The sequence below is a fragment of the Lepidochelys kempii genome, chromosome 9, assembly GCF_965140265.1.
Source record: "Lepidochelys kempii isolate rLepKem1 chromosome 9, rLepKem1.hap2, whole genome shotgun sequence".
Taxonomy (NCBI): domain Eukaryota; kingdom Metazoa; phylum Chordata; order Testudines; family Cheloniidae; genus Lepidochelys; species Lepidochelys kempii.
The window spans coordinates 81,854,955-81,881,824 of NC_133264.1; the positions used below are offsets into that span (position 1 = coordinate 81,854,955).

A 26,870-nucleotide genomic window follows, 5' to 3' on the forward strand; every position below is an offset into this window, starting at 1 on the left:
AGCCTACCCCTTAATGCCATGGCTCATGAAGCCGTACACAGGCAGCCTGGACAGTAGTCAGGAGCTGTTCAACTACAGGCTGAGCAAGTGCAGAATGGTGGTAGAATGTGCATTTGGACGTTTAAAGGAGCGCTGGCGCAGTTTACTGACTCGCTTAGACCTCAGCGAAACCAATATTCCCACTGTTATTACTGCTTGCTGTGTGCTCCACAATATCTGTGAGAGTAAGGGGGAGACGTTTATGGCGCGGTGGGAGGTTGAGGCAAATCGCCTGGCTGCTGGTTACGCGCAGCCAGACACCAGGGTGGTTAGAAGAGCACAGGAGGGCGTGGTACGCATCAGAGAAGCTTTGAAAACCAGTTTCATGACTGGCCAGGCTACGGTGTGAAAGTTCTGTTTGTTTCTCCTTGATGAAACCCCCCGCCCCTTGGTTCACTCTACTTCCCTGTAAGCTAACCACCCGCCCCTCCTCCCTTCAATCACCGCTTGCAGAGGCAATAAAGTCATTGTTGCTTCACATTCATGCATTCTTTATTCATTCATCACACAAATAGGGGGATGACTACCAAGGTAGCCCAGGAGGGGTGGTGGAGGAGGGAAGGAAAATGCCACACAGCACTTTAAGCACAGCACTTTAAAAGTTTACAACTTTAAAATTTATTGAATGACAGCCTTCTTTTTTTTGGGCAATCCTCTGTGGTGGAGTGGCTGGTTGGCCGGAGGCCCCCCCATCGCATTCTTGGGTGTCTGGGTGTGGAGGCTATGGAACTTGGGGAGGAGGGTGGTTGGTTACAGAGGGGCAGCAGTGGCAGTCTGTGCTCCAGCTGCCTTTGCTGCAGCTCAACCATACACTGGAGCATACTGGTTTGGTCCTGCAGCAGCCTCAGCATTGAATCCTGCCTCCTCTCATCATGCTGCCGCCACATTTGAGCTTCAGCCCTGTCTTCAGCCCGCCACTTACTCTCTTCAGCCCGCCACCTCTCCTCCCGGTCATTTTGTGCTTTCCTGCACTCTGACATTATTTGCCTCCACGCATTCGTCTGTGCTCTGTCAGTGTGGGAGGACAGCATGAGCTCAGAGAACATTTCATCGCGAGTGCGTTTTTTTTTCTTTCTAAGCTTCACTAGCCTCTGGGAAGGAGAAGATCCTGTGATCATTGAAACACATGCAGCTGGTGGAGAAAAAAAAAGGGACAGCGGTATTTAAAAAGACACATTTTATAAAATAGTGGCTACACTCTTTCAGGGTAAACCTTGCTGTTAACATTACATACATAGCACATGTGCTTTCATTACAAGGTCGCATTTTGCCTCCTCCCACCGCGTGACTACTCCCTCAACCTTCCCCCCTCCCTGTGGCTAACAGCAGGGAACATTTCTGTTTAGCCACAGGCAAACAGCCCAGCAGGAATGGGCTCCTCTGAGTGTCCCCTGAAGAAAAGCACTCTATTTCAACCAGGTGACCGTGAATTATATCTCACTCTCCTGAGGATAACACAGAGAGATAAAGAACGGATGTTGTTTGAATGCTAGCAAACATACACTGCAATGCTTTGTTCTACAATGATTCCCGAGTACGTGTTACTGGCCTGGAGTGGTAAAGTGTCCTACCATGAAGGACGCAATAAGGCTGCCCTCCCCAGAAACCTTTTGCAAAGGCTTTAGGACTACATCTAGGAGAACCGCAAATGCCAGGGCAAAGTAATCCTTTCACATGCTTGCTTTTAAACCATGTATAGTATTTTAAAAGGTACACTCACCAGAGGTCCCTTCTCTGCCTGCTGGGTCCAGGAGGCAGCCTTGGGTGGGTTCGGGGGGTACTGGCTCCAGGTCTAGGGTGAGAAACAGTTCCTGGCTGTCGGGAAAACCGGTTTCTCTGCTTGCTTGCTGTGAGCTATCTACAACCTCCTCCTCATCATCATCTTCTTCGTCCCCAAAACCTGCTTCCGTATTGCCTCCATCTCCATTGAAGGAGTCAAACAACACGGCTGGGGTAGTGGTGGCTGAACCCCCTAAAATGGCATGCAGCTCATCATAGAAGCGGCATGTTTGGGGCTCTGACCTAGAGCGGCTGTTCGCCTCTCTGGTTTTCTGGTAGGCTTGCCTCAGCTCTTTCAGTTTCACGTGGCACTGCTTCGAGTCCCTGTTATGGCCTCTGTCCTTCATGCCCTGGGAGATTTTCACAAAGGTTTTGGCATTTCGAAAACTGGAACAGAGTTCTGATAGCATGGATTCCTCTCCCCAAACAGCGATCAGATCCCGTACCTCCCGTTCGGTCCATGCTGGAGCTCTTTTGCGATTCTGGGACTCCATCATGGTCACCTGTGCTGATGAGCTCTGCATGGTCACCTGCAGCTTGCCACGCTGGCCAAACAGGAAATGAGATTCAAAAGTTCGCAGTTCTTTTCCTGTCTACCTGGCCAGTGCTTCTGAGTTGAGAGTGCTGTCCAGAGCGGTCATAATGGAGCACTCTGGGATAGCTCCCGGAGGCCAATACCATCGAATTGTGTCCACAGTACCCCAAATTCGAGCCAGCAACGTCGATTTAAGCGCTAATCCACTTGTCAGGGGTGGAGTAAGGAAATCGATTTTAAGAGCCCTTTAAGTCGAAATAAAGGGCTTCATTGTGTGGACGGGTGCAGGTTTACATCGATTTAACGCTGCTAAATTCGACCTAACGTCCTAGTGTAGACCAGGGCTCTGATTGTGTATCAATACCCATCACTGAGGATATTAGCATAGCTCCACCTCCTGGCTATACATAAGAGGGCAGATAATATGGTGGCCTGTCTTTTAAAGGGGCCTCAACCTCATTTGATTAAAGCCAATTTAAAATTATAGCAAAATTAAAAGTTCTGGTTTGGAAATGTTGGCCCTATAATTCCTGCTGAACAGTGATTGCTTTTTCTATTTTGATTACTAAGTAATAGCTGTGGGTTAAATATATATGAGCTAAATTCATCCTTGGGGTAACTTCATTGCCTTTAATTAATGTGGGAAAGACTGAATGGACCCAAGACTTTATAGGGTGCCATTTTCCAAAGTGTTCAGCATTGGCCTAGCTCAGCTCCTATCAAAGTCCATCAGCGGAGTGCTTTGAAATGTCACACCTTTAGAATCCATAGGACATTGTTTATCAGAATCAAATGCTTTTAAGTTGTCAGTTTGTTTTGGCCAGATTACTTGGTAGATTCCCTTTAAAGTTGTCTGTTTATCTCATAGTGAAGACAGTTGCATCAAAATATTACTGTATAATCTTGTGAAACCTGAATAAAATCAGTGCCATTTAGAATTTGTCAAGAAATGTAAATGTATTAGAGTGTCATTAGTACACATTTTATTTATGGTATATGGATAGGGCAATACAGCAACACATTACCTTTCCTTTAAAAGTAAAGGCGATCTCTCGATATGTTCAGGCATTCAGAGATCTAGTGTTCTTACTGGTATTTTTATTCCTGCAGCTCTTGCTCTCTGAACTGAGTGTTCCAATGCTCCTGCCAAGGAATGCTCTGTCACTGTTTCTTCCCCCTCTGCCCCTGAAATCATTTACTCTACTGAGATCATGTATTTGTTGTCTTTGTCAGGCCAGATGAAGTGGCTGTTTTAAGAACAGTTGAAATCTAAAGAGAAAAGCATTGCTAATGACAGTCACAGAGGAAAAAAAAGTAACCACGTGCAAGCATGGAAATTTCTCTGCTGGTAGCCACTTGTTAACATAATCAGTTTCCAAATACTGACAACTTGTGCTGCTTGACCAAATGCAACATGTTGCTTTTGATGTCTGGTCAATGCAACTCTGTTGCTGGGATAAAGTCCGAGTACCAGATCACAGGTCTCTGCTGCTTCAGTGAAAATGAATTGTGTATTCCTCTTAGTCAGACACATCGTGCTGTTAGGCTTCCTAAGAGGTTTGCATAAGATGTTTCTATGCAGTCACTTTTTCATTTCTGAAAAACAAAACAAAACAACATATTTTTGTGGCTGCCAGTAACTTGGTGTAAGAAAGTTCTAGTAATACAAGGAAAGATGAAATTTCTGAAACCAACCACAGTTGATGCACAGCATTGTTCCACCCTAATGACTGTAGAATGGCTGGAGAACTGCTTGCCTTCTGCCTGCCTCTGATAGCCACAATTTGCCACTATTCTTCAGGGACTTTTCCTGGGTCTGATCCAATTCTCACTGAATGCAATGGGAGTCTTTCCATTGACACTACCCTGCAGGAGGCTGGCTCTGGAGCAGAGGGGTTCTTTTTCAGCACCACCCTTTCTCACGTGATAAAACAAGGGAAGCTGGTGAGAGCCAATGTGCCACCTTTTTGTAGCTGCTGTGCTCACTTGGTAAAGCCTGAGTTCTGGAAGCTGCTGTCACTGGGAAATCCTAGTGAGACAATGGCTGATTTGCCTCAAGATGAATATCCACTTGGCTGATGGGTGCCAGTACAAAAACCTGGATAGACAGAGCCTCCACCAACACTTTTAGTTACATGTAGCATTTAATGATACAGTTCTTAAAGGGACACTGTCAGGCTAAAAACATGGGTAAAATCCTACCCACATTGAAGTCCGTGGCAATGAGGCCAGGATTTCACCCCATGTGTTTAAACAGTGTTCTTGAATTGTGTTATTCATGACATATTAGATTATTAGAAGCAGAGAGCTTTCAAAGTCTCCTATCCTTTATGTATTTCACTTAGCTTGGTCAAGGAAAATAAACTAATTGGTTTCCCTTTTGTTCTAGTCAGTTTCATTTTGTGGCTCTAGCACATTAGCTCGAGGCCAAATACTGTGGGGGGAGGGTGTTTAAATCCAATAAAAACCGTTTTTAATTTTTAAAAAAATCGTGGAGACACCGAACTTTGCTGAAAATATCAGAGTCCTAGCTCTATGACCTGCTCTGTAGGCTCCTTCATGCCAGAAACAGCCCATCACCTCACCGTCAGGTTGACATTCATTCTGATCTTCGAAGCCCTCAGTGGGACCCAGCTACATAAATGACTGCATTACTCTCCACCATCCACTAAGACAGCTGTCTCTGGGACAATGCAGCTCATGCCATGAAAGCTGGAGATAAAAAATACTCCATTGAAACGGTTTGGCTGTGAAATGAGCTTCCAGAGAAGATGAGATTAATCCAGTGTCTGGCCACCCATAGGGCATGCAGCAAGACCTTCCTTTTGATAAAGCCAGAATGATTTAGATAAACAAAATATAAAACACACAAAACCCCCGAGGATGAATCAGAGCCTTTTATAACCAGAGAAGGCTCCATGAAGCCAACTTGGGAACCCTTTATGCCAAACTCATTTGACTGAGCAGCTGATGGGTGCTATAGAAAACCAATAGGTTATGGGTGGGTGAGTGAGGGGGTGGGATTTGAAACACAGCCACCAGTGGAAGAATTCCTGATTCAGATCTGGGGGAAGCTGCAGGGACCTGTGGAAGTTAGATGACAACCAAGGGCACTTCATAGATGCCCTGATCTTCAGCAGATCCCACTGCAACCTCCATGCCCCTTCCCTCACAAAATAAAGAATTTGGAGGTTCTCCTCATGAAATTTACCTTCCCCTGGGCCTTCTTCCACACTGACTTTTTACCAAACATACAATTTGGGCCTAAATTAGCCTGCCCTCAAGGTCAGTGGATGAGAAGAGCATGATGTTACTGGACATAATACAGTAATGAAGGAGAGCATCTATTTGTAGGAGCAGCTCTTAATTTGCAGGGCATTTTTTTTTTGGTAACTTCAATTATAAGCAATTAAGCAAGTATCCACCTTTTGCTTTGGAATCACCCGGGGCAACAGCATGGTGGATACTCTAGTATTGGTCTTCAGGGAAATCAACGTCACACATATTTATTCTTGCTTTTCATGACACGCACTATAGAGCTAGAAAGTTTGTAGCATTATTCTAAAAATGTAGTGAGAGAATGCAATGACAATTTTAATATCCAGGGAGAATATAATCATTTCTCCATGGAGCTACTAAGTGTCTGTACAGAACCTAGCACCAGGGAGCCCTGGCTGGTACTACAATAAAAAATAATTAAAATGTATTCCTAATTCAAATGAGTTGACACCTGTTGTCTCCAGCATCATCAGCCCTTGCTTTAGGATGTTGCCTCTTTCAGGGTCTACCCTAATTTTAAAGCAACAGTATTTATATATACAACATGATGGGAGGGGTTCCAGGCACAGCAGTAATCCTTTGATGTGATATTGGCTGTAGAAGCTCACTGGTTATTTAGAAGCCTACTGGTGCAATAACCTTGGCAAACAGCCCCGGTACCACTGTGGCCGGCCTCAGGAGAAATGATTCAAACGCAGGTTGAACCTACTTTTGAAATGTGGCACAGAAACAATGGGATTGTTTGCAACTTGAACTCTAAACAGAGAGCCTATTTTTATCATAAATTCTTTCCAGGCCAGCCACTTACAGTCAATTCTGAGCAGGTCCCATTCCATCCAGTGGAGGATGCACAAACCTTCCATGCACAGACATGTTACAGCGCAAACATGGAGTTAAGGAAGAGCAATCTACAAGTGGGAAGGGGATAAAACTGAAGAACCGAAAGCTGGGAGGCTGACAAAAGATGGGGTTCACCATGAGGGTTCTACAGGGAGAAGGAATTCAGGGAAGGGAGAAGATTATTTTTGCTTTTAAATACATTTAAATGTAAACTGTGGAGCAAAATGGGAGTCTGCAGAGGGGCTGTACTCCTGTCCTGTGTGTCAGCGACAATGCCTTGGTGTGCTCTGTTCAAACTCAGTCTGTCTCTCACACAAGCATGGTTCAAGAGCAATGCAGGAACAGTCAGGAATCCATCTCTGACGTGTGGGAGAAAGCAGTCTGTAATGGAAAGTTTATAAGATCCAATAGTCACTGATTTGCAGGCTGGTGGAATGACAGCTCAGCAAGCAAACAAACAAACAAACAAACAAAAAAAACAAAACACAGCAACAGCCAGAAAGAAAGGCTCTTTAAAAACCCAAATCAAGGCAAGGTCACACAAGCAAAACAAACATTTCCTCAGCTGGGGGATCATCCCACTCCTTAGAACCCAGTTAGTGCCCCTAGTCTTCTCTCTCTTCTGTGGCCCTGCCTTTGACTATGCCTCTGCCAGGGGAAGAAACAGGGAAGCAGGAACTGACTCTGTGTGCACTGCTGTGGAACAGATAATTCCACTGCACTCTCTCCCAATTACTTTTCCAGACATCTTTACTTAGTAGGTAAAGAGAGGTAAAGAGAGAGAGAGAGGTAAAGAGAGATCCTGGAGGTAAAGAGAGATCACTATGGGGCTTGAACAGATATCCTTTCAATCTGATAGCAGTCTGATACTGACACAAATGGAAAGGCAAAGAAAGCATAAGGCTTGGCATACACTGAAATATAAATAACTTGAGGCAAGCGGGCTTGAAGACCTACTTTAATACTGACACCTTTGTGTGTAATTATTTAATAAAGGATAGAAATGGGAGGTACTTTTAAAAATTAAATAAATGTAATGCCAAGCACATCCCCAGCAGGTTTCAATCAGCTGTATGAACATGTGGTTGCATGCTGTGACAAAGTGGGAATTCTCTGAAATATTTTTATTATTCCTAGGCATGCCTCAATTTCTCGCCATACTTTGCATTGCTACGCAGTGGGTGCAAAAGGGTGAAAAACCTGCTCTTGACACAGAGCAAGAAACATGATAGGTGTTGTGTCTGGGGTGGACTGAATGGGTTGTTAAAAGACCGGCAGAAGCTGACCTGTATCAATGGAGGGTCTACAAAGTCAATAGAAGCCCCAGTGGAAGCTACTGATACTTAACCCACGAATATCTCCAGCAGGTGGAATCTGTGAACTCAGCAAGGGACTGCAGGAGTTGGACATGGGATGGAAAGGTTTCAGTTGGCCAGGATAAGCGTTAGCTTTTCAAAGAGACTCAGCAGCTCTCACCTGGGACTGACAGAGAGATGGAGAGACAGAGCAAGAAATGGATTCCATGGTAGTTTGGCTAGGTGAAGCACTGGCTTGGCTGGAATGGACTATATCGCAACCTGTATGTCTCTATGCTAACCTAAGGACTTCCCGCTGCTGTGTCCCAGCTGAACAATAAATCCTACTCTGTATTGAAAGGCTGCCAGGTGTCACTGCAAATACTTGCTGAGGTGCATTGGTCCCTGAAGAGTGTAAAAGTCTCTGACCAAGAGTCTCCCACAGTTGGGCTTGCTGGGCAGAGCTCATGGAGTAGGAATGCTCATGAAATAGGAATGCTGGAGCCCAGAGGCCCAGTCTCAGAGGTGGTGAGACCCTGTGTATCCATGACACATGCATATGGCCATGGGAACACAGCACATTGTTTGTGCTTAACAAATAACAAGTTAATAATGTTAATAACTCAGGACTATAGGATCCCCAAAGTCCAAGCCCTTAAGACCAATACATAACTCCTTTAGCTCTGCTTAAGCATCAGGCTCTTAACCTTGCAAGGGGCCAGCCACTAGAGGGATACATGAACACATGCACTCAGCTCATTTATTACACAAGTTCACAAAACTTTTCCATTTTAAAAGACGCTGGCAAGTTAAAAATTATATTTTAAAAAACAACAGACAACTAAATCAACATCCTGTGTTACATTTTGCCCTCTGTTCTATTTCTTTACTTTCTGTTCTTCACTCATCTTGGACAGTGAAAATAGATGCAGAACTGCCACTTTTGTTTACAGTCAGTTTTGCTTTATGGCTCTCATCCATAGTCCAAAGCTGAAATGTTTTGGCTGCAAACACAGCAGGGGAATGCTTGAATCCAAACATAAATCTGTTTTCACTGATTTTTATTTGTTTGTATTCATTTCCTGGAAAATGTTTCTGGTAATATTATGTATCCTAAAACTTTTGCTTAACAAAACATGAGTATTTGCCTGTGTCTTATGGTGTCTCACAAAGATATGGAAAATAATGTTATATCCTAAGGATACCCAGAACTATCTGTATTGATCGTGAATGCAAGTACCTCTTCACTTGGAAAACTTAGCACCACATGGCTACTTTTCACTTAGGGTGGGGCTAGTTAGGCCCTGATCCTGCAAAGGGATATCCAATCCCATTGAAGCCAATGGGACTCAGTAAACGTCCATGTTTGGGGATCCCTTTAAAATACTGGGACTGTAGGCCCCAATCTTGCAAATGGCTCCATGAGAGTGGACCATGTGGTACTGGGATCTGCACCTTTAAGTGGTTTAGCTTCTCAGATAGGAAGTGCGTGGGATCAGTGCTGCAGAACTCCATCTTCAGTGATACAGAGGCAACTGGAACTGCATTATGGAATCCAGATGATCTCTTTCAGGCTCCTTGGGCCCAGAGTGATTGCTGGACACTACATGGTACCAGGAATAAACAGAAATTAAAGAAAATAACTGGAGTGGAAGAATGGAACTGCTAATGGCTACATCAGAGCTGAAACTCTGGAAATAGGGCAGACAACTGGAAGACAGTTAAATAGGGCTTCACTCTATATCTGCAAGCAATGGGTGCCCATGAAAGGAAGCAAATCAGAAGGCAGCCTTATTTCTGACACAGCAGGTTCTGGGGCACTTGATGTGTTTAACTCAGTTAACTCAGGAACAAGAGGCTAACCACGAAAACTTGTGCAGTACTGCACTCCAAGCAAAAATGAAACCTATTCAGAGCTATGTTTTTGACAAAAAGGTACAAAAAGAAATTACGTGGTGCCAGAAACAGTGATATTGACACTGAAAGAAAAGTCACAGGTAGTGAAAGATAAATGGATAAAACTCAGGGCTTATAGTGGTGAGTTGATTCCCACTAAAGGAATATGCGAATTTGATGGAAGGGTAAATAACGAACTGGAACAGATACAATCTGTAATAGTATAAGTGAAAAGAACATCCAGTATTAGGTTAAAAGTATGCCAAGTCCTTGCTCTCATCAAGAGAGTGTACTCACCGGTAGGGCAGGGGACCAAAGCAATAGAGGAAGAGTTTGAGGACATCTTCAAGGGGATACAGAACAGAGCTGAAAGAGCCCAACCGCCTCACCCTTCACGCTTGTGAGAAAGTTCCTTTCATCTTAATCCATTTATTCATGTCTGAATATTAGTGTCACTGTAGCTGAATTTTTGGAAGCCTTCATGATCCATCGCTAACTCTGAGCATTCAGCAGTGATCTGCAGCACACCATCCATTCATCTCCTTGCTGGTCATCTCCTACTACGAAGACTCTCCATTCCTTCCATAATAACTTTATCAAGATTATTTCCATCTCTATGGCTAATGTCATTAAAGTACATAAGTTTGCAGCTGCTGATTTCCGACATTAGAGTCTGCTTCTCTCCAATAATATTTCTAATATAGACATTCATCTTTTTTTTCTGTCCAGAAAATATGCAAGAGTCTTTGCCAGCACCGTATTTCAAAAGCTTCAGTTTTCTTCTTGTCAGCAGCAATAACGTCCCACAATTCACATCCATAAATTGCTATGGAAAAAATTCAGTTTTTCACCAGGTGCACTTTCATGCATTTTGAGATGTTTCAGTTTTCCACACTTTCCTAAGGGAGGCCCCAGCTGAGCCAGCCATCCCTAAAAAAGAGGATGAAAAAGAGATGCCAGGTCATCTCATTACGCTGGGAATCATCGAACTGATAGAGTGGGTATACTTGTTGGGTCATGGTAAAAAAAAAATGGCCCCAAAAGAATTAACTAATTATGTAAAAATGGAACATTTCCACTCCCTACAAGGGGAGAAATTTAGGAGGAGATGGCTTCTGCCAAGTATTTTTCTATACTGGCTGTTTAAGCAGGGTTCTGGCTGGCACCCTTAGAAAAACAGCGGCCACGTCCATGCACAGCACTCACGTCAGCACTCCCTGTTTCCACAGACTTCCATTTCGGTTGCTTCACCAGAAAACACAACAAATTTCTGATAGTAGAGAGGATACTAAAGTCTACACAGCTGCTGTCTTGTTCTGGAGGAAAAAAAATACGAAGTGCCTTACCAGAAGGTCCAGGCAGCTCTGGAAAGAGCAATTGCTGCTGGGTTAAAGCTAAACAAACAAAAATGTAAATTCCACTCCACAAAAATAACATACATGGGCGAGAACCTAACACGGCACGGTATAAAGGTGGAGAGCGGTAAGGCTGAGCCACCACCAACACGCCTGCCCCAACAGACAAGGAAGGGGTACAAAGATTCCTTGGCATGGTGAACTGTGTAGGGAAATTTGTGCCTAATCTAGCTGCTCAAACCAGCAACCTGAGAGCACTACGATGCAAAGACGTCCAATGAACATGGACTACAAATTTTAATAAAGGATTCGAGAAACTGAAGGACTTAATTAAAGAGGTCCCAGTCCTGAGGTACTATAATAGGAAGTGCAAAACTCAGTTGTCCACAGATGCCACCAAGGAGGTATTAGCACGGCCCTCTTACAAACAGCATGGTCAAAACAGGAGACCAATGGGTGATGAATGAGACCTGTTCGCTGAAACTGACCATCAGTTACTTATTGCCATTGTCAAAAGAACACAGAGGTTATTTTTTCAGCTATAAATGTATGTTTTCCAAATCAAATTCATATCTGGGAGAGATCGGGGCTGCAGATATACTCTCTAGAGCATTTGACAAAAGTGCAAGGGTGCAAAGTCCAGAGCTAGAATTTGTACGTGTCAATCTGATTAAAAAACCTGTCCAGTCTCAAACAAAATGTGGTCTGTGATTGCCAAAGCAACAGCTCAGGCTAAGACCCTGCATCAAGTGATTAAGGCTCTTATCATAGGGCAGCCCCTATCACCAATTAAGGGGGGGAACTCTCAGGCCTACCTGGGATTTTGTTGACACCATCTTTGTTTAAAGATGGCGATCCCTCCGGTGTTACAGAAAAGTACAATAAAAAGGATACATGGATGTCATTTAGGGATTGACAAATCTAGGAAAAAGGCTAGAAACATTTTATATTGCCCTCAAATAAACAGTGACACTGAGAAACCTGTCAAGGCTTCTTGCATATGCCAAAAATAAGGCCAAGTCAACCAAAAGAGCTCATTGTGGTAGCTCAGGAAAAACTGGCCCTCTGGGGAAAAGCAGATGTAGATTTGTTTACACTGATTGGAAAAAACTATGTACTTATTCTAGATTATTATTTTCACTTCTCTGAGATAGCTTTACTCAAAGACACTATAGCTAAATAGGTGATTGTGCATGTCAAGTCTATTTTTGTTAGACATGGTATACCTGACATAGTAACATCTGACAATGGGCTGCAATTCAGCGAGCATGAGTTTAAATAAGGGGTCCTCAAACTGGGGGGTCAGGACCCCTCAAGGGGTTGCAAGGTTATTACATGGGGGGTTGTGAGCTGTCAGGCTCCACCCCAAGCCCCGCTTTGCATCCAGCATTTATAATGGTGTTAAATATATAAAAAAGTGTTTTTAATTTATAAGGGGGGATCGCACTCAGAGGCTTGCTATGTGAAAGGGGTCACCGTACAAAGGTTTGAGAACCACTGGCTTAAGTAGTTTGCAATGAGGTTTGGGTTTAGACATGTAAGTGCTAGCACACTGTCCCGCATCTATTGGTTTGGTGGAAAGTGGTGTTAAAATAATAAAGCAACTACTGAAAATGACTGCAGAGTTAGAATGTGAGCTGTACGTAGCATTGTGAAATGAAACATGGTTTGTCACCTGCAGACTTTTAACAGAAAACTGAGAATGGGAATACCTGTAATGATAGATGCAGTGTAGTTGTAGCCATGTTGGTTCAGGATATTACAGAGACAAGGTGGGTGAGGTAATATCTTTTATTGGACCAACTTCTGTTGGTGAAAGAGAAGCATTCAAGTTCCAGAGAAGAGCTCTGTGTAAGCTTGTCTCTCTCACCAGCAGAAGCTGGTCCAATAACAGATATTATCTCACCCACCAGCTATCTGTAATGACAGACACTGATAAAACCAAACAAAAAAAGCAGCATGTTTTGAGATCCTGGGCTCTTGCCACCACTTCATGAACAAGACAATATCCATGATGTTACATGAGGTTGCCCTGAAGTCTTATGATTGTCACCCCAGACAGCCATATGCTGAGGGGGAATGGGTTACACCTTCCCCTGCTTCCGGAAGGGAGGGAGAGAGGGGCCCTGAGTTTTCTGTTTTTGCCTGAAGGGCTCAGTTAGGCAACAATCAGATCAGGACAACAAAGCTCCAGGACATAAAACTGCCTGAACAAATGGACTGGAATTTCAAAGGAGATCCACATGTCGAAGCAACAGTGCAAAGCACTTCAGAGATCAACTGAACATCGTTAGTAAACTTAGTTAGTAGGTCACATATAAGTATTTGAAATTGTGTGTTACACAAAGGTTAAGTGTTACTATTATCAAGTTTTGGCTGGGAAAGGAAACTGTAATGTATTGGGGACTGTATCTTTAAGAGGTTTAGCTTCTTAGACAGGAAGTCCAGGGGAGGAGCACTGCAGAGGGCCATGTCTGTGATGAAAGGCAGCTGGAACTGTGTCTGTCACTGTATAAGGAAAAGGCTCTCACCCAAGCACTTTGGCCCCAGAGTGCTGAACACTAGAGACCCGCACACGTGCTCCGAGTCCAACGAAGTCAAGGGGCTCTGTGCTGGTTCACGGAGCACATAATCACTTGCAGGAGTGGGGGGCTTAGGTTGGTAAGCTCACTGGCTCAGCGGCCTGTCAGTTTTAGGGATTTCTATGTCTACATTTGCCCTACTATCTAGGCATGAGAACGAAGATAGGGTCTGATCCGTGAATCCTTATGCTGAAAAGTAACTTTCCTGATGTGAGTAGTGCTAATGGACATCATGTGTGTAGCTGTTTGCTGTATGAGGCCTACAGCATCTATGGTTGCCTCTATAGGCCATGAACACCCATGTGGCACCGTATGGAAAGTGGCAAAATAATAACAATCACTTGCTGTAAGTCCAGCAGCCAGTAACTTGTGCCTCAAACCCATCTGCTGGGCTGGCCCCTAACACAACTCACTTGCCCCTCCGTGCTGCAGCCTCTCCACCGCCCCCATGCACGGGGGGTAGGAACTGGGGCTCTCAGGGAGGATTCAGCTGCAGATAGTGGCGAAGGCACAGTGCCCTGCCCTGGCAAGGCATAGGCCTCCTGTGGTGAGGTGAGGGTTTACCCAGCTGGCAGGGGCGGTGACTTATATGGGCCCGTGGTGCCCGTGCTCCAGGAATACTCAGGCCTCGACTCCACCAATGTTTGGGGCCGGGTCTCTCCCCCAGCCCCGCCTGCTGCCCCCACACAATTTAAAAGGAACCGGGGGCCCCCAGCCACCACCACCACCAGCAGCGCAGTGGGGCTAAGGTGGCTTCCAGCCCGCCCTCGCTCTGTGCCACTCCCTAAAGCAGCCAGCATGTCCCTGCAGCCCCGGGGCAGGGGTGTCTCCGCATGCTGCCTCCACCTTCAGCACCGACTCCCCAGCTCCCATTGGCCAGGAACTGTGGCCAATGGGAGCAGCAGGGCAGTGCCTGCGGTCAGCGGCACACGGAGACCCCCCAGGCCCCGCCACCTAGGAGCTGCTGCCAGAGGAGTGTGCGGGTCGCTTTTGGGAGCCGCCCGAGGTAAGCGCCACGCCCCTCACCCTCCCTCACACCCCAACCCCTTGCCTCAGCCCAGAGCCTGCACCCAAACTCCCTCCCAGAGCCTGACCCCTCACCCCTCCCACACCCAAACTCCCTCCCAGACCCTTAGGCAGGGGTGGGACTTGGACCCCTTTTGGGCACCACCAAACATTATACAAACGTGCCGCCCTACCAGCTGGCTGCCCCGGGGGAGGGGCGTCTTGGCAGCCCCTGCGGTGGCTCGGGGCCCTGCAGCTCTGCGCTCCACCAACAATGCCCTGATTGACTCCAAAGGGGGAGCCGCTGCCAATGAACTGCCCTAGGCAGGGCGCACGGTCGGAGGCGTTTGAGGGCCGGGGCAGCCGAATTACACCCGTGGGGAGGAAGGGGGGGGGGTTGTTTTTAAAGCCCGTCTCTTCCCCCGCCCCCAGCAGCAGCGAAGGGGGTGGGCTGGGCGGACAGGCACAGCGCTGCTCTCTGCAGCCCGGGGGAGGGGGCGCTGGCCCCTTTGCTCTCTACGTGGGGATTCACCGGGCGCGCTGGGGAGCGGGAGCGAGCGGATCCCGGGGCTCGGCGCGCCTGGGTCGGACGCCGCCCGCCGATTCCTGCGTTGTTTACTGTGCGAGGGGAGGCAGGAAATCAGGGCGGGGGAAGCTGGGCTAGGAGACCCCCGCCACGTGAATATCAAGGTCCAGGCACAGACTCGGATCCGCCCGGCGGGGCTGAGCGGGGGGGGGGCTGGCCTCGGTTGCCGGCTGAGCCCGACCCCTCTCTCCGCGCTGCGGGGGCGGAGGGTTTGTGTCCCGCGGCTTCCCCCGCCCCTCTCCAGGCCGGGCCCGGGCCCCTCACGCGCTGACCGGCCCCGTCTCCCCGGCCTGCGGCAGCCGCCGCCGCTGAAGGGCGCTGCGCGGCGGCGCCCGGGAGATGGAGGAGGATACAGCGGGGGGCGGAGAGGCGGGGAGGAGGCAGCCGCCGGCGGCGGCGGCGGGCGGAGGAGGAGCGGGCGAGCCGAGGGATGACAGGGGGAGCGGAGCGGGAGGAGGAGAGGGCATGTGGGACCAGCTGCTGGACGGGCTCCGCAGCCGGGATCCGACAGGCAGCGGCGGCGGCAGCAGCCCCTGCCCCAGCCCGGCCGAGATGGCGCTGCACAAGCAGGAGCAGGCGGTGTCCGAGGCGAAGGGGCCCAAGGCGGCGGAGGAGGATGGCGAGGCAGCCGGGGCCAGGGGGCTGCAGGGGGCCGGGCCGGGCTTCCAGCCTCCCGAAGGCGGCTTCGGCTGGATCGTGGTCTTCGCCGCCACCTGGTGCAACGGGTCCATCTTCGGCATCCAGAACTCCTTCGGGATCCTCTACGTGATGCTGCAGGGCGACCTGGGCGGCGGCGAGAAGGACCCCACGCTGGAGTTCAAAACAGGTGAGAGGGCGGCGGGGCCCCCCTCCCCGAGACCGGCCTCTCCCCGGCCCCGCGGGGCTGCGGGCGGCGTCCGGGGTGGCAGAGCCGGGGAGGGCGAGGTGGCAGACTGAGGGATAAGTGGCTTGCACAAAAATCACCCCGTAACCAGATCTAAGATCTTCCCGGGCCTGGCACCAGCAAAGGGAACTGTATGTAACTTCGTCTGGTGTCCGTGAGCCACACAGACCCCGGCGGGGGCAGGGGTGCCCTAGAAACGCCACTGTAAAAGTGTCTTGTTTAAATAGGAAACATCAGACTGTCTGCTGTAGGAGCAAGTTCCAATCCAGGCTGTCACTCCTGCAGTGCTCCTGCCAGCATCGGTGCATTGGGAACTCCCCTTTCTGCTGCTTGGCTTTGGTTGGTTTATATCAGAACCTGCATGCTGTTTAAATCTAGGTGTCTCCTTGCAGCAGCTGTAACTTGGGGGAGAGGGAGGCAGCTTGGGTTATAATCTATATATTAAATGTCTTCCATTCCTGCAAAGATATCCCCAGGGAAAGAATCAGGAAAACCAAATCAAATAGGAAAGCTCCATTGCTGTCCACAGTGAAACAAACATTTCCAGAAAGAGGAAATCCTTGGAAATATTTTACTACCGGGCATAGGCAACATATTACGGTTGCATAAGTATTTTCATTCTGACCCTTTGTTTTTTCACTAGTTTAGAACTTCCACCTTTGGACTGAATTACCAGGCTTGTTCTGTGCCCAAAGGTGAATCTTTTTGGAAAGTTTCAGTTCTCCTCTCCCACCCACAAAAGCAAAACAAAAATCCCAAAAACAGTTTAGTTGTTTTTTGGGGGGGGGGGTTTGTGGGGTAGCAGAAATGTATATTGTCTGCATTTATATTAAAAAATATTCTGACACTGTGCAGTCAAATAGTTCTGTGTTTCCTCAGGAACACAGGAATTGTTACTAGCTTTCTTCTTTCTTAAAAAGAAAAGCCAAAACTAAAAACCCTGCCTAGGAAGTTTTATTAAAAAAAACCCTGTTGAGACTATAGGATTGCGCTGAAGCACAAAAAGATCAAAATGATAAAGTTAAGGTTGCACATGTAACATGCCTTGTGCATATCCACTATGTGACTGTAATTAAAGATTTCTCAAATATAACAGGTTTCAGAGGAACAGCCGTGTTAGTCTGTATTCGCAAAAAGAAAAGGAGTACTTGTGGCACCTTAGAGACTAACCAATTTATTTGAGCATGAGCTTTCGTGAGCTACAGCTCACTTCATCAGATGTTTACCGTGGAAACTGCAGCAGTATTTTACAATCTTATGTGTAGAACAATGTGCATGCCACTGTTCTGCACATTAAAGCAATGGTCTACACAGACCATTAAAGCAATTTATATGAAGAGTGTACCATTAACTGTTCTTACACAACATACTACAGAATAAAAGGGAAACTTAGCTGACACATATAGGCCATCTGATTTTTTTTCCCTGCCAGCTAAACAAGCTTTTTAACTACCTCCTTTGAATTGCACCCCAGGAAGGCTGCTGACAAACTGCCTTAGTCCTGTAAAAATGCCTGCTAGTAACTTTAGTCACCTAATTTCAATAGGGATGTTGACCTAAGAAAAGTTAGTAGCAGGATGAAGTGTTTTCAGGATTGTGTTGTCTAAAGATAGAAAAGAGTCTGTACCTTAATTATTTATTTGTTTGTATTATGGTAGCAGCTACAGGCCCCAGCTGAGATTGTGGTTGTATTGTGCTAGGGACAGTCCCTGTCCCAAAGCTTATACTCAAATAGACAATACATACAAAGCGTGGGAGAGGAAACAGAGACTTAGAGAAGTGAAATGACTTGCGTGAAGTCTCCCAGCAGGTCAATAGCATAGCTGGGAATAGAAGCCAGATCTCCTGACTCTCAATCCAGTGGCCTATCCTCTAGAACCAGTGTTTCTCAACCTTTTTGATACCAGGGACCCGCTTGTTGCCGTCCTAAACTGTGTCAAGGAGATCTGAGGGACCGGCACTTGTCCATGGACTGGTCGTTGAGAAACACTTCTCTAGACCACATTGCACTGATGTGCTAGATGATTGACAATGAATGTACAGGAATTAAAGAAACTACAAGATGCTACACCTCTTAGATTCTAGAATTAACAGCATGATATTGTTGAGAAATAATATAATCATGTAATTAAAGATCGTAACATAGTACATATCCACATGGCGGCAGAGTTAAAGATGTATGGACAATCTTCGCATTGTCACTTCTAAGCTATTAACAGAACAATGTTAACATGGGTTGTCTTTTAAATTGTAAGTGGTGGAATACACAAATGCATCTCCGTGTTTGTATTCTTCAGGAAATCAACACTTGGTTATCTCTTTCCTTCTTGTGATCCTACCAACAAAACCCGAGGCACAGTTTTAAAAAAGATCTAGCTAAAAATATTGAAAACTGAAGTTTTGGGGTCAAAGTGATTAAAAACTCTGCCATGGGCATGCAGGAGTAGGCCCCTGTTTCTTCTAACGTGTGTGTGTGTGAGTCAATCCAGTGCTTTGTAATTAAATTGCCTATATGACAAATGTGAATTTTGGTCTGTGTGCTTAGCGAAGAGACCGTTTATAATGCATATGCTTTGACCTGCTAGCCTAATGTTGCCTTTATATGTTTGTATGTCAGTTCTCACTTGCTTTCCGATCACTGGACGGGTACGTGGTTCGCTACGTACTAAACGTGTACAAAATTCTAACGTTCAGGGAGAAGGGAATGACTGCCCATGTGCAATGGAGGATTATTTATTTATTTATTTAATCCTCTGTTTAAGTAAATCTTGGTATTTTGGCATTTAAACGTATAGGCTCAGAGAGTCCATACACCTGCAATTCCAGCAGCCTGCTGAGGTCCCTCTGTGCTAAGACCTGAAGCTGGGACTCCATGGGTCATGGGGAGGCGCATCTGGATAGGAGTGGAGATGGACAACTGCTACTCTTCTTGACATGTTCTACTCCATGCTTGGATTGCTTCGATGAATTCCACCTGCTATCTAATGCTGCTAGAAGCAGCACTGAGTCTGGCCCATAGCTTCACTCCCCATCCCTTCTGACAAGGGAGCTGTATGGGACTACCTGCATGCCACCCCTTCTCCCCAATTCTTAGTTTCACAGACCACCTCCGCCCCTCCCCACTTTCAATTACATACTATCCCTGTGGAAACATAATCAGGAAAGAATTTGTAGCTGCTTTCAGATTGCTAAGTGTTATGGCCTTCCTGAAAAGAATCACACTGTCTATTTATGCTCTGCATTTCATCTCCCTTCTCAGTTGGCATGGTGCTCTGAGCTGTAAACTGAGCCAAAAGTGTGCGACTTGACAGCTTTCCATAGACCATCAGCAAGTACTCCACAGACCACAGTGTGAGAACCCCCAATAGATTAAGTATTGGACTAAGAGTAACTCCTGCTCTCTAATCCAGCTCTGACACTGAGTCACTTTGTGGCCATGAGCAAGTCATTTAACCTCTCTTCCTCAGTTTCCCCATCTGTAAAAATGGGGGTTAATACATGCCTATCTTGTAGGTTTTTATGAGAATGATGTAATATTTGGAGAGAGCTTTTAAGATGTAAAGGCAGAGTAGGATTCCAGCCAAGTTATACTCCTGAAAAATAGGGCTTATATTTATATTAAAAAGGTGCTAACTCAAACTAAGCAATAGCAGCACAGACACATGGCTGTAATTATCGAGGTTTATTTCTTGTTTGCATTGCATTCTCTTGTTTCTGATCTCATAAAATGTAGAATCCTTGGAGCTCAAATGTAGGGTCAGGCTGTAAAAACAACCTTCTTTCAACAACACACTGAATGCATAGCTCCTTTGTTTAAAGAAATATACTGTTGAGCATATCTAAACAAGCAATCCAGTGATGATCAGCATGTACCGCTGTGGATATCCAGCACACCCCTTGGCTATGTGTAGCAAGAGATGACTTTATAGTGAGACACATTTGGAGGTTTCATTTTGTGGAGGGGGAGGAGTATTGTAGAGAAAAATTGAAGCTAGAGTAAAATCTTTACCCAAGGGAAGAGCAAAAATCAGTCACTTCTAGCAGCTGTGGCCTATAAGGAAGCATGGAGCAATAGCGTACCTTTGGGATACTTGAAAAATGATAACGGTGATTAGATAATCTAGTAAAAAGAGCCCTGGTCCTTATTGGGTTTGTTAGACTCCCTAGCATGCATCATGGGAGCGACTGACTCCCATTGTGGCCTTGGGTGAGTCTCCTCTCATTGCCTCAGTTTCTTATCCTGTAAAAAGGGAACAGTATTCCCATGTCTCATACGGGTATTTGTGAGAAGGATTAGTGAGTGGGTGAAATGGGGATTCCTTTCCCATGGAAATGAATGTTGGGGCAGTGTCTTAATGCACTAGCTTTTCCCCTCTGGGGAAGCAAACCTAACCAGAATAGCAGTTCTTCTAAAGGGTCAGTGTGCACTGGGTCTTCAGGACCCCTGACTGATCCATTTTAGATTGGAGGCCCTTAAACAAGTAGGGAGGTGCTGTTTTATTTAAATCTGTGACCCACTTTAAAATGTGACCGCTAAGGAAAATTAGGCTAGAAACCCAGGCCAGTTCTGGATTCTGCAGGTCAGACAGGGATGCCCCACCAGCATGGGCACAGTTGAGGCAGCCAAGAGTTCCCAGCTGGTGTCGCCCAAGCACAAGCAGTGTCCCTGATACATGGGGCAGCAGGGTGCATTGGGCAGGAGAGGCACCTGTTTCCGTTGGGTTTAGTGAACACAGAATGTCAGTCGTGCGCGTTGCATGTGGTTAACTTCAGTTCAAACATCCACTGAGGATCTGCCGTGAAATGGCAGGGAACCTGCCTGTCTGCCATTCTGAAAGTGTGTCTTGTTTCTATAAATCCACAGTAGGTGTTGCAGTTTCAGGGATTTAACAAGAGCTGGCAAGGCAACTAGAAGGACTGCATTGATTTTTCCTCTTCCCTTTTTATTTATTACAATCATCTAGATATAGATTAACTTTATTTGCTTTACGTTTTGTTTCATTTGCCTTGACATAGGAACTGCAAGCACTTTGATAAATGGACTGTAAAGTTTGTCTGGTTTCTCCATAGCTCTCCCATACGTGCCTCTGTAGCCTATTCCTCACGGTAGTAGTTCCTCAGTGTGTTGTGCAGCAGTCCTTTGACTGCCTTTTTGCACAAGAGATGGGACTATTTTGCTGCTTTGTCCAGCAGTGAAAGAATATCCACTGTTACAGCTCTGTGCAGAGTCAGGCTTCTGATTCCAGGTTTCCTGGTCCTATAGAGACCAAATGGTGTCTCAGAGTAAAAATGGGATTAAATACTTAATCGTAGTGGTTCTTGCTCAGAATTAAATTGATCCCTACATTTGTGGCTGGCTTCGCCTAGGATACACTAGCAGGCAACTTTGGGGGGCTTTTCTGGTACATCACTGAGTAGGGATTGCCTCTTAAAATCAAGAGTGCACGTTCTACACTGTATAGTTTCTGTGATCATGTTGGAGGAATGTCCATCCTGTCTTCATCTTTTATGTTTAAGGCAGAATAGGAAATGAACCAGCCATGAACAACCCTGCTTTGGTAACAAGATGGACAAGATGTCCCAATGGACTTTTTTTGTCTGGAAGGCTATAGGGCTTGTCATTTAGATTTTTATTGTTGTTTTGAATCTGAATTCCCCATTGAGATCTATGGGAATTTCTGCTTAAAAATTGATGCTGTGTTATGTCCTCTAATTCCTAGGATAGATAAACTAGTTTGTTTAATCTGTCCTGCTTTATCAAAACTGGTGTGTGGAAGGGACAAACAGCAGGTTCATGTTACTGATAAAAATGGATCAGGGCTTCATCAGAACAGAGAAACCAAGCTAAGATCCTAGTTCAGAGAAAAGTTTTAGTGAGAGGAGAAAACGTAGTTCTAACAGCCAAACTGTTTCTCTACTGAGAATAAAAGAACAAGGAGCAGAAAGGAGGAACTGACTCATTTAATACATACAGAAAAGCTTTGCATACCTCATTGTGGGGCCCTGCTGGCTCTGTGGGCTAGAAAGGGAAAACCCTAATGATACGGTGAATTCTGGGAGGTCATTTTTGAAAATGCACCCAAGTAAATTTTAGCAATATTTCATTGCACTGATGACTTCAAACCCTCTTTCAGATCCCTCACTGTACAGGGCTGTGTAAACTGCAGGGACGGTGTCAGAGTCAAAAATCTGTCATTATAGCACTCTTTATTTGTTGTGTAAATCTAAATTTAGACTCCAGGATTTAAATTCAGGATCTGTTTGGGGGTGGATTTTGTGGTAATGTTTTGTGGACTCTTCAGCCAAATAGGAAAAGCTAAAGACTATTTTCATGGAGTGGGGTGTGTGTGTGTGTGTGTGTGTGTATTTCTCCATGAAAATGTTCTTTAGTTTTTCCTATTTGTATTTCATTCTCTCTCTCTCTCTCTCTCTCTCTCTCTCTCTCTCTCTCTCTCTCAATGTCTTCCTCTCTTTGCCTATAGCTTAGTCACCCATTAGGCTACTAAACCTATGACTTACATTGAGTGACAAAGAAAATAGATCCATTTAGGGTATTTGCTAACATTGTAAGCAGGACATCATTGTTTTCACTCCTACTTAATTCTTACATGAAAAAGTCATTTAAATTTCAAACATTTGAAGTGTCCCTGTGACAGATGATGAAAAGTAAACAGACTTTTAGAAAATTTGTTAACACAAGGAATTAAATATGATTTTAATATCTAGGACTTCTTATTTTTGTTGTTGACCATATATTTCAAATACATTATAGAACTTGGGCTTCAGGTTTTACATGTTGTTTCTTGAAAAGGTCTTATCTGTCCTCTCCTGAAGGTGGCACCGTAGCTGTTGATGTGGAACAGTTTTTCAGATAGGCTCATTTCAGATGGACTTGACATCTTATATTAATTGCTCTAAGGCAATTGTATAACTATTAGACTTCTGTCTGCTTTTCACCCAAGGGCCTCGGAGCACTGTACAGACTTGAACTGATTACATTTCCACATCCTACGCTATAAGGAAGTAGCATTAGTCCCATTTTACAGATGTGTAAACAGAGGGAAAGTCGCTACCCTTAAGTCCACACACTGAGTCAGTGGATAGAACCCAAGTATTCTGATTCCCAGGATCTTCTTCTAACCATCAGATTACATAGCATCTCCTAATGATTCTCCCTAGTAATCATATTGCCTTTCACAATTTTCCATATGTTTTTTGTCTTCTCCATCTTACTGATCTTTCCCAACCTCTTCATTTCACTCCCCCTGAATTTTTTTTAAACAACCTTCTCTTCTTCGCTCTCCCTTCTTTATCCCCCATTCTTTAATTTCAATTTTCCTGAGATCTGTCAGTGGTTCTGGATCAGGTTGTTAGTTCCCCTGCCGCAAAAACAATTAAGTAAACTAGATTTTTAAAGTTCAGTTTTTAGAATCAGAGTTTATTAGGAATGCATGAAGAGTTCTCATTAAAAATTATTTTTAACCACAGCTGTGAGTTCTTAGTTCTTTTGAGGGGCATGGTTTAGCCTTTGGCTGTGCCTTGGATTGATGCTCATCCTCTTGGTGTGTACATGGAATGAGTAGACACAAGTCTTTTGAATTTGATCAGCATAATGGAGGATATTGCCCTGTAGTTCACAGGAACTTCAAATGAAGTGTAACCAGTCTCAGGTGTAACCTCATTGCAGCGATTGGAGTAAAGTGAAAAGCTTTAAAACTTCCCTCTTTATTTCACAATAGCTAAAAATGCAAATATAAAACTAAAAGAACAAGAAACAGGATTAATACAAGACTTTAATGATAACAAGCAACCTTGTATGTAATAATTTAATGCACTGCAGCATGAGAGAGTGGAGGAGTAGGTTGCATCTAGACAATTCTCAATTACTAGATTAACCATTCTAATAAAGAGCTGTTTACTCTCAAGTTACCTTCCTCAGATATAAAAAAAAAATCTTCAGTGCTGCTGAGAAACAGGCAAAGTGTTATTTAGAAATGCATACTGCAATGCTGCCAACTCTTCCGATCTTATTGTGAGGCTCAGAATATTTGGTGTTCTTATTAAAGCCCCAGCCCTTGCAGTCAAGTGATTATGTGAAAATCTTATCTGTCATTTAAAAAAATAGTTCTTAGCCATCCTGGTTGTGGAGAAAAGCTTGAGAATGTGATCTGAGTGCACCCTAAAATCTTGAAATCATAAGGGGGACAAAAAGGACCTTGGTATTTATTTATTTTAAATCTCATGGGGTTTTTTATGTCTGACTCACAATTGTCGAACACTTGGCAGTGTTGGTGTTACTGGTTGGCAGTACCAGTGTTCATTCCAATCAACAAAATATAAGCACCTCCTGCTTTTTAGTAAATCTTGCATCCCCCATACCCTTCCCTTTTTATATAAACCAACTTAAAGCCTGATCAAATTATTAGACTCCAAAACCGGTGATGGCCCACCACTGGGAGCACCCTGCCTCTGGCTGTAATACTCTTCATTCCAGAGGTGAGACTGGAATATGGATAGGAACAGAGAACCCTATGCACAAAAGACCCTGGTGTTTTTTTTTTTTTTGGTCTTCCTCTGCAGCATGGAGCACAGATCACTTGCAGGTTTAAACTAGTGTAAATGGTGGATTCTCTGTAACATGAAGTCTTTAAATCATGATTTAAGGACTTCAGTAACTCAGCTGGAGGGTAGGTTTCTATTACAGGAGTGGGTGGGTGAGGTTCTGTGGCTGCCATGTGCAGGAGGTCAGACTAGGTCATCATGATGGTCCTATCTGGCCTTAAAGTCTACGAGTCTAAAAGACCTTACTCTCAAAGAGCCAAGTGAAGTTAGTTAACTGTGTAGTGGTGTAGTGAGCTGGCTTTTTTTATGATGTTGCTTTCTGAGGGCAGAGAGAAGATAAGGAACCCGAACTCGGAATATTCTCCTTTTAGATTCGGTGGTAGAAACCAGTGGGCCTGATTCTGGTCTCATTTATACCGGTTTGAATCCAGAGTAACTGTAGTGAAGTAAATGGGATTCACTCTGGTGTAACTGAGAATACCGCCTGTCTCTTTTTTTCTTTTGGAGTTGGCTTCCTGAGAGTGATTGATGTAATTTTGTCTGCCTGCAGCCCATGGGTTTGTTCCATTGCTTTGTTCTGGATGCATCTTCCTGTTCAGTGACCAGGAGGATTTTGTAAGTCAACGCTTTCTCCATGTAATAACGGTGACTGTGCAAGACCAAAGTACTGGGCCTTGTTAACCTGATGGTGCATGGATGCAAACCGACTAGAGAGCCCTGTGCAGAAGGCTGTGATCATTGGAAAATGAGAGTTGCAAATCCCAGAAACTCCAGCCCTAAGATGACCTTAGAGCTACATAAAGGGAAAAAGAGAGGGTTTGAATTCTAAGTCAGCCAATCTTCAAGAAATAACACTTGGCACAGAATTGTTACTTGATTCTCTTGTGTGCGGGTGGTATAAATTACTAAAGGGTGTGTGGTTTGCCTGATTAATCTCTTGCTCAATACAAGCTCTGAACTGTATATCTAGTTTAAAAAGCCCAGGGATGTTGGAAGAATTCAAAATATCTGCTAAAAAATGTTGTCTGTCTTCAAGCTTTACCGACCCAGATAGCCCTGGCCTACCCATAAAATCCTGTAACTTTGTGTTCTAGTTCTGAGAAAGTTAGTTTCTTAGTATCCCAAACAGGATAGTACCAGCTGTTCTCTGTAACCATGGATATTGATAGAATCTGAAATTTTGATATTGGAAAATTGATTTATGTAGGGAATAAATAATTCTCTAAAGCCCTGACATGAATTCCTAAAGGGGCAGGATAACACCAAGCAAATTAGGCCTTGTGATGTTAAAGCTGCAGTGTTCCTTCCTTGGAGGAAAGGTGCAGGATAAGACAAAATGATGTTGTTATAGCATCAAATGATCTAAGAAGGTTGAGTTAGTGCCCTGATGTAGCCTTGCCAACTGGTTTGGGGCTGAAGTGCGGATGTCCCTCTCTACCTGTAAGAGAAGGCAAAACCTATTTATCCCTATTGCAGGCCCCTGAGAGGAAAAAGGGTGGAGCTAATTCCAATCAAGTGAAGATGTTCACATTACCACAAGGGTGTTGTCATGTTCATGGTGATTCATAATTGTTTGTTTGTTAGGGGGCAGCATTTCTAATGGCGACTGGCAGATTGTATTTTTGTTTCTTCCTCTTGCTTTTGATTAATACATGATTTGTAACTGCACCTGTGCTAGCAATCACTTTGTGTGTTATACAATGTCCTCTTTGGGAGACTATTGCCATGCTGAGGGCAGGAGAACAATATGAGCCAGTTTGTACACAAGTTAGGGGGCTGCTACTTCAGACCCTTACTTACATGGATAGACCTGCTGAAATAACTGAGACTTCTTGAGAAGCTAAAGGTTTTCAGGATCAGATCCTTGGGCACTAGGCCTCATAACATGCCTGTAGGGGATCGGGAAATATCCATCTTTTACATACTGGGAAACTGAGGCACAAACCAAAGTGACTTGCCCAAGGTCAAACAGTGGGAGAACCAGGAGTAAACCATAGGAATTGCAACTCCCACTCTTGTGCTCGGTGTGAGACCACGCTTCCTGCAGATGAGTAGTTAAATGTTCCATATCCAAGCACTTACGGCTTAGGTCTTTTAGCACTGAGGCTCATCTGTTGTCATCAGTTGGAAGTGGGAGCCTGCAGCTGGGGGAAGAGAGAAAAGTGCGTTGCTAATCAGAGGTTACAAGCATTGCTACTCTATCCTGAAAGCATGTTTCAGGTTAAAGGCCTAGT

The 26,870-nt window shown here is 45.0% G+C and overlaps 2 protein-coding genes across 4 annotated transcripts in view; one reads left to right on the forward strand and one right to left on the reverse strand.

Annotated features, from left to right (window-relative positions):
• Positions 1 to 560: 560 nt before the first annotated feature.
• LOC140917724 (uncharacterized) lies at positions 561 to 15,545 on the reverse strand. Of its 3 annotated transcripts, none has more exons than XM_073361107.1 (3): positions 15,225 to 15,545; positions 1,760 to 3,949; positions 561 to 1,171 (listed from the first exon to the last, which is right to left on the reverse strand). In XM_073361107.1, the coding sequence occupies exons 2-3, from the start codon at positions 2,340 to 2,342 to the stop codon at positions 651 to 653; spliced, it is 1,104 nt and encodes a 367-aa protein (XP_073217208.1). In that variant the 5' UTR covers positions 2,343 to 3,949; positions 15,225 to 15,545; the 3' UTR covers positions 561 to 650. The 3 variants fall into 3 exon arrangements, with proteins under 3 accessions (XP_073217208.1, XP_073217207.1, XP_073217210.1); XM_073361106.1 differs by lacking the exon at positions 15,225 to 15,545 and adding an exon at positions 14,800 to 15,124; XM_073361109.1 differs by lacking the exon at positions 15,225 to 15,545 and adding an exon at positions 13,550 to 13,587.
• SLC16A2 (solute carrier family 16 member 2) overlaps positions 15,033 to 26,870 on the forward strand; it is an 87,055-nt gene continuing 75,217 nt past the window's right edge. The window contains exon 1 of the mRNA XM_073361105.1: positions 15,033 to 16,017. Within this exon, the coding sequence (XP_073217206.1) occupies positions 15,531 to 16,017 (487 nt within the window). The 5' untranslated portion in view covers positions 15,033 to 15,530. The remainder of the gene's footprint in view (positions 16,018 to 26,870) is intronic.

What these genes read in the sequence shown, in the direction of transcription:
- LOC140917724 (XM_073361107.1), bottom strand. Translation starts at nt 2,342, where the DNA reads ATGCAGAGCTCATCAGCACAGGTGACCATGATGGAGTCCCAGAATCGC. An exon ending in AGGCAGAGAAGGGACCTCTG is followed by an intron (nt 1,172 to 1,759) that starts GTGAGTGTACCT and finishes TTTCTCCACCAG; the next exon opens with CTGCATGTGTTTCAATGATC.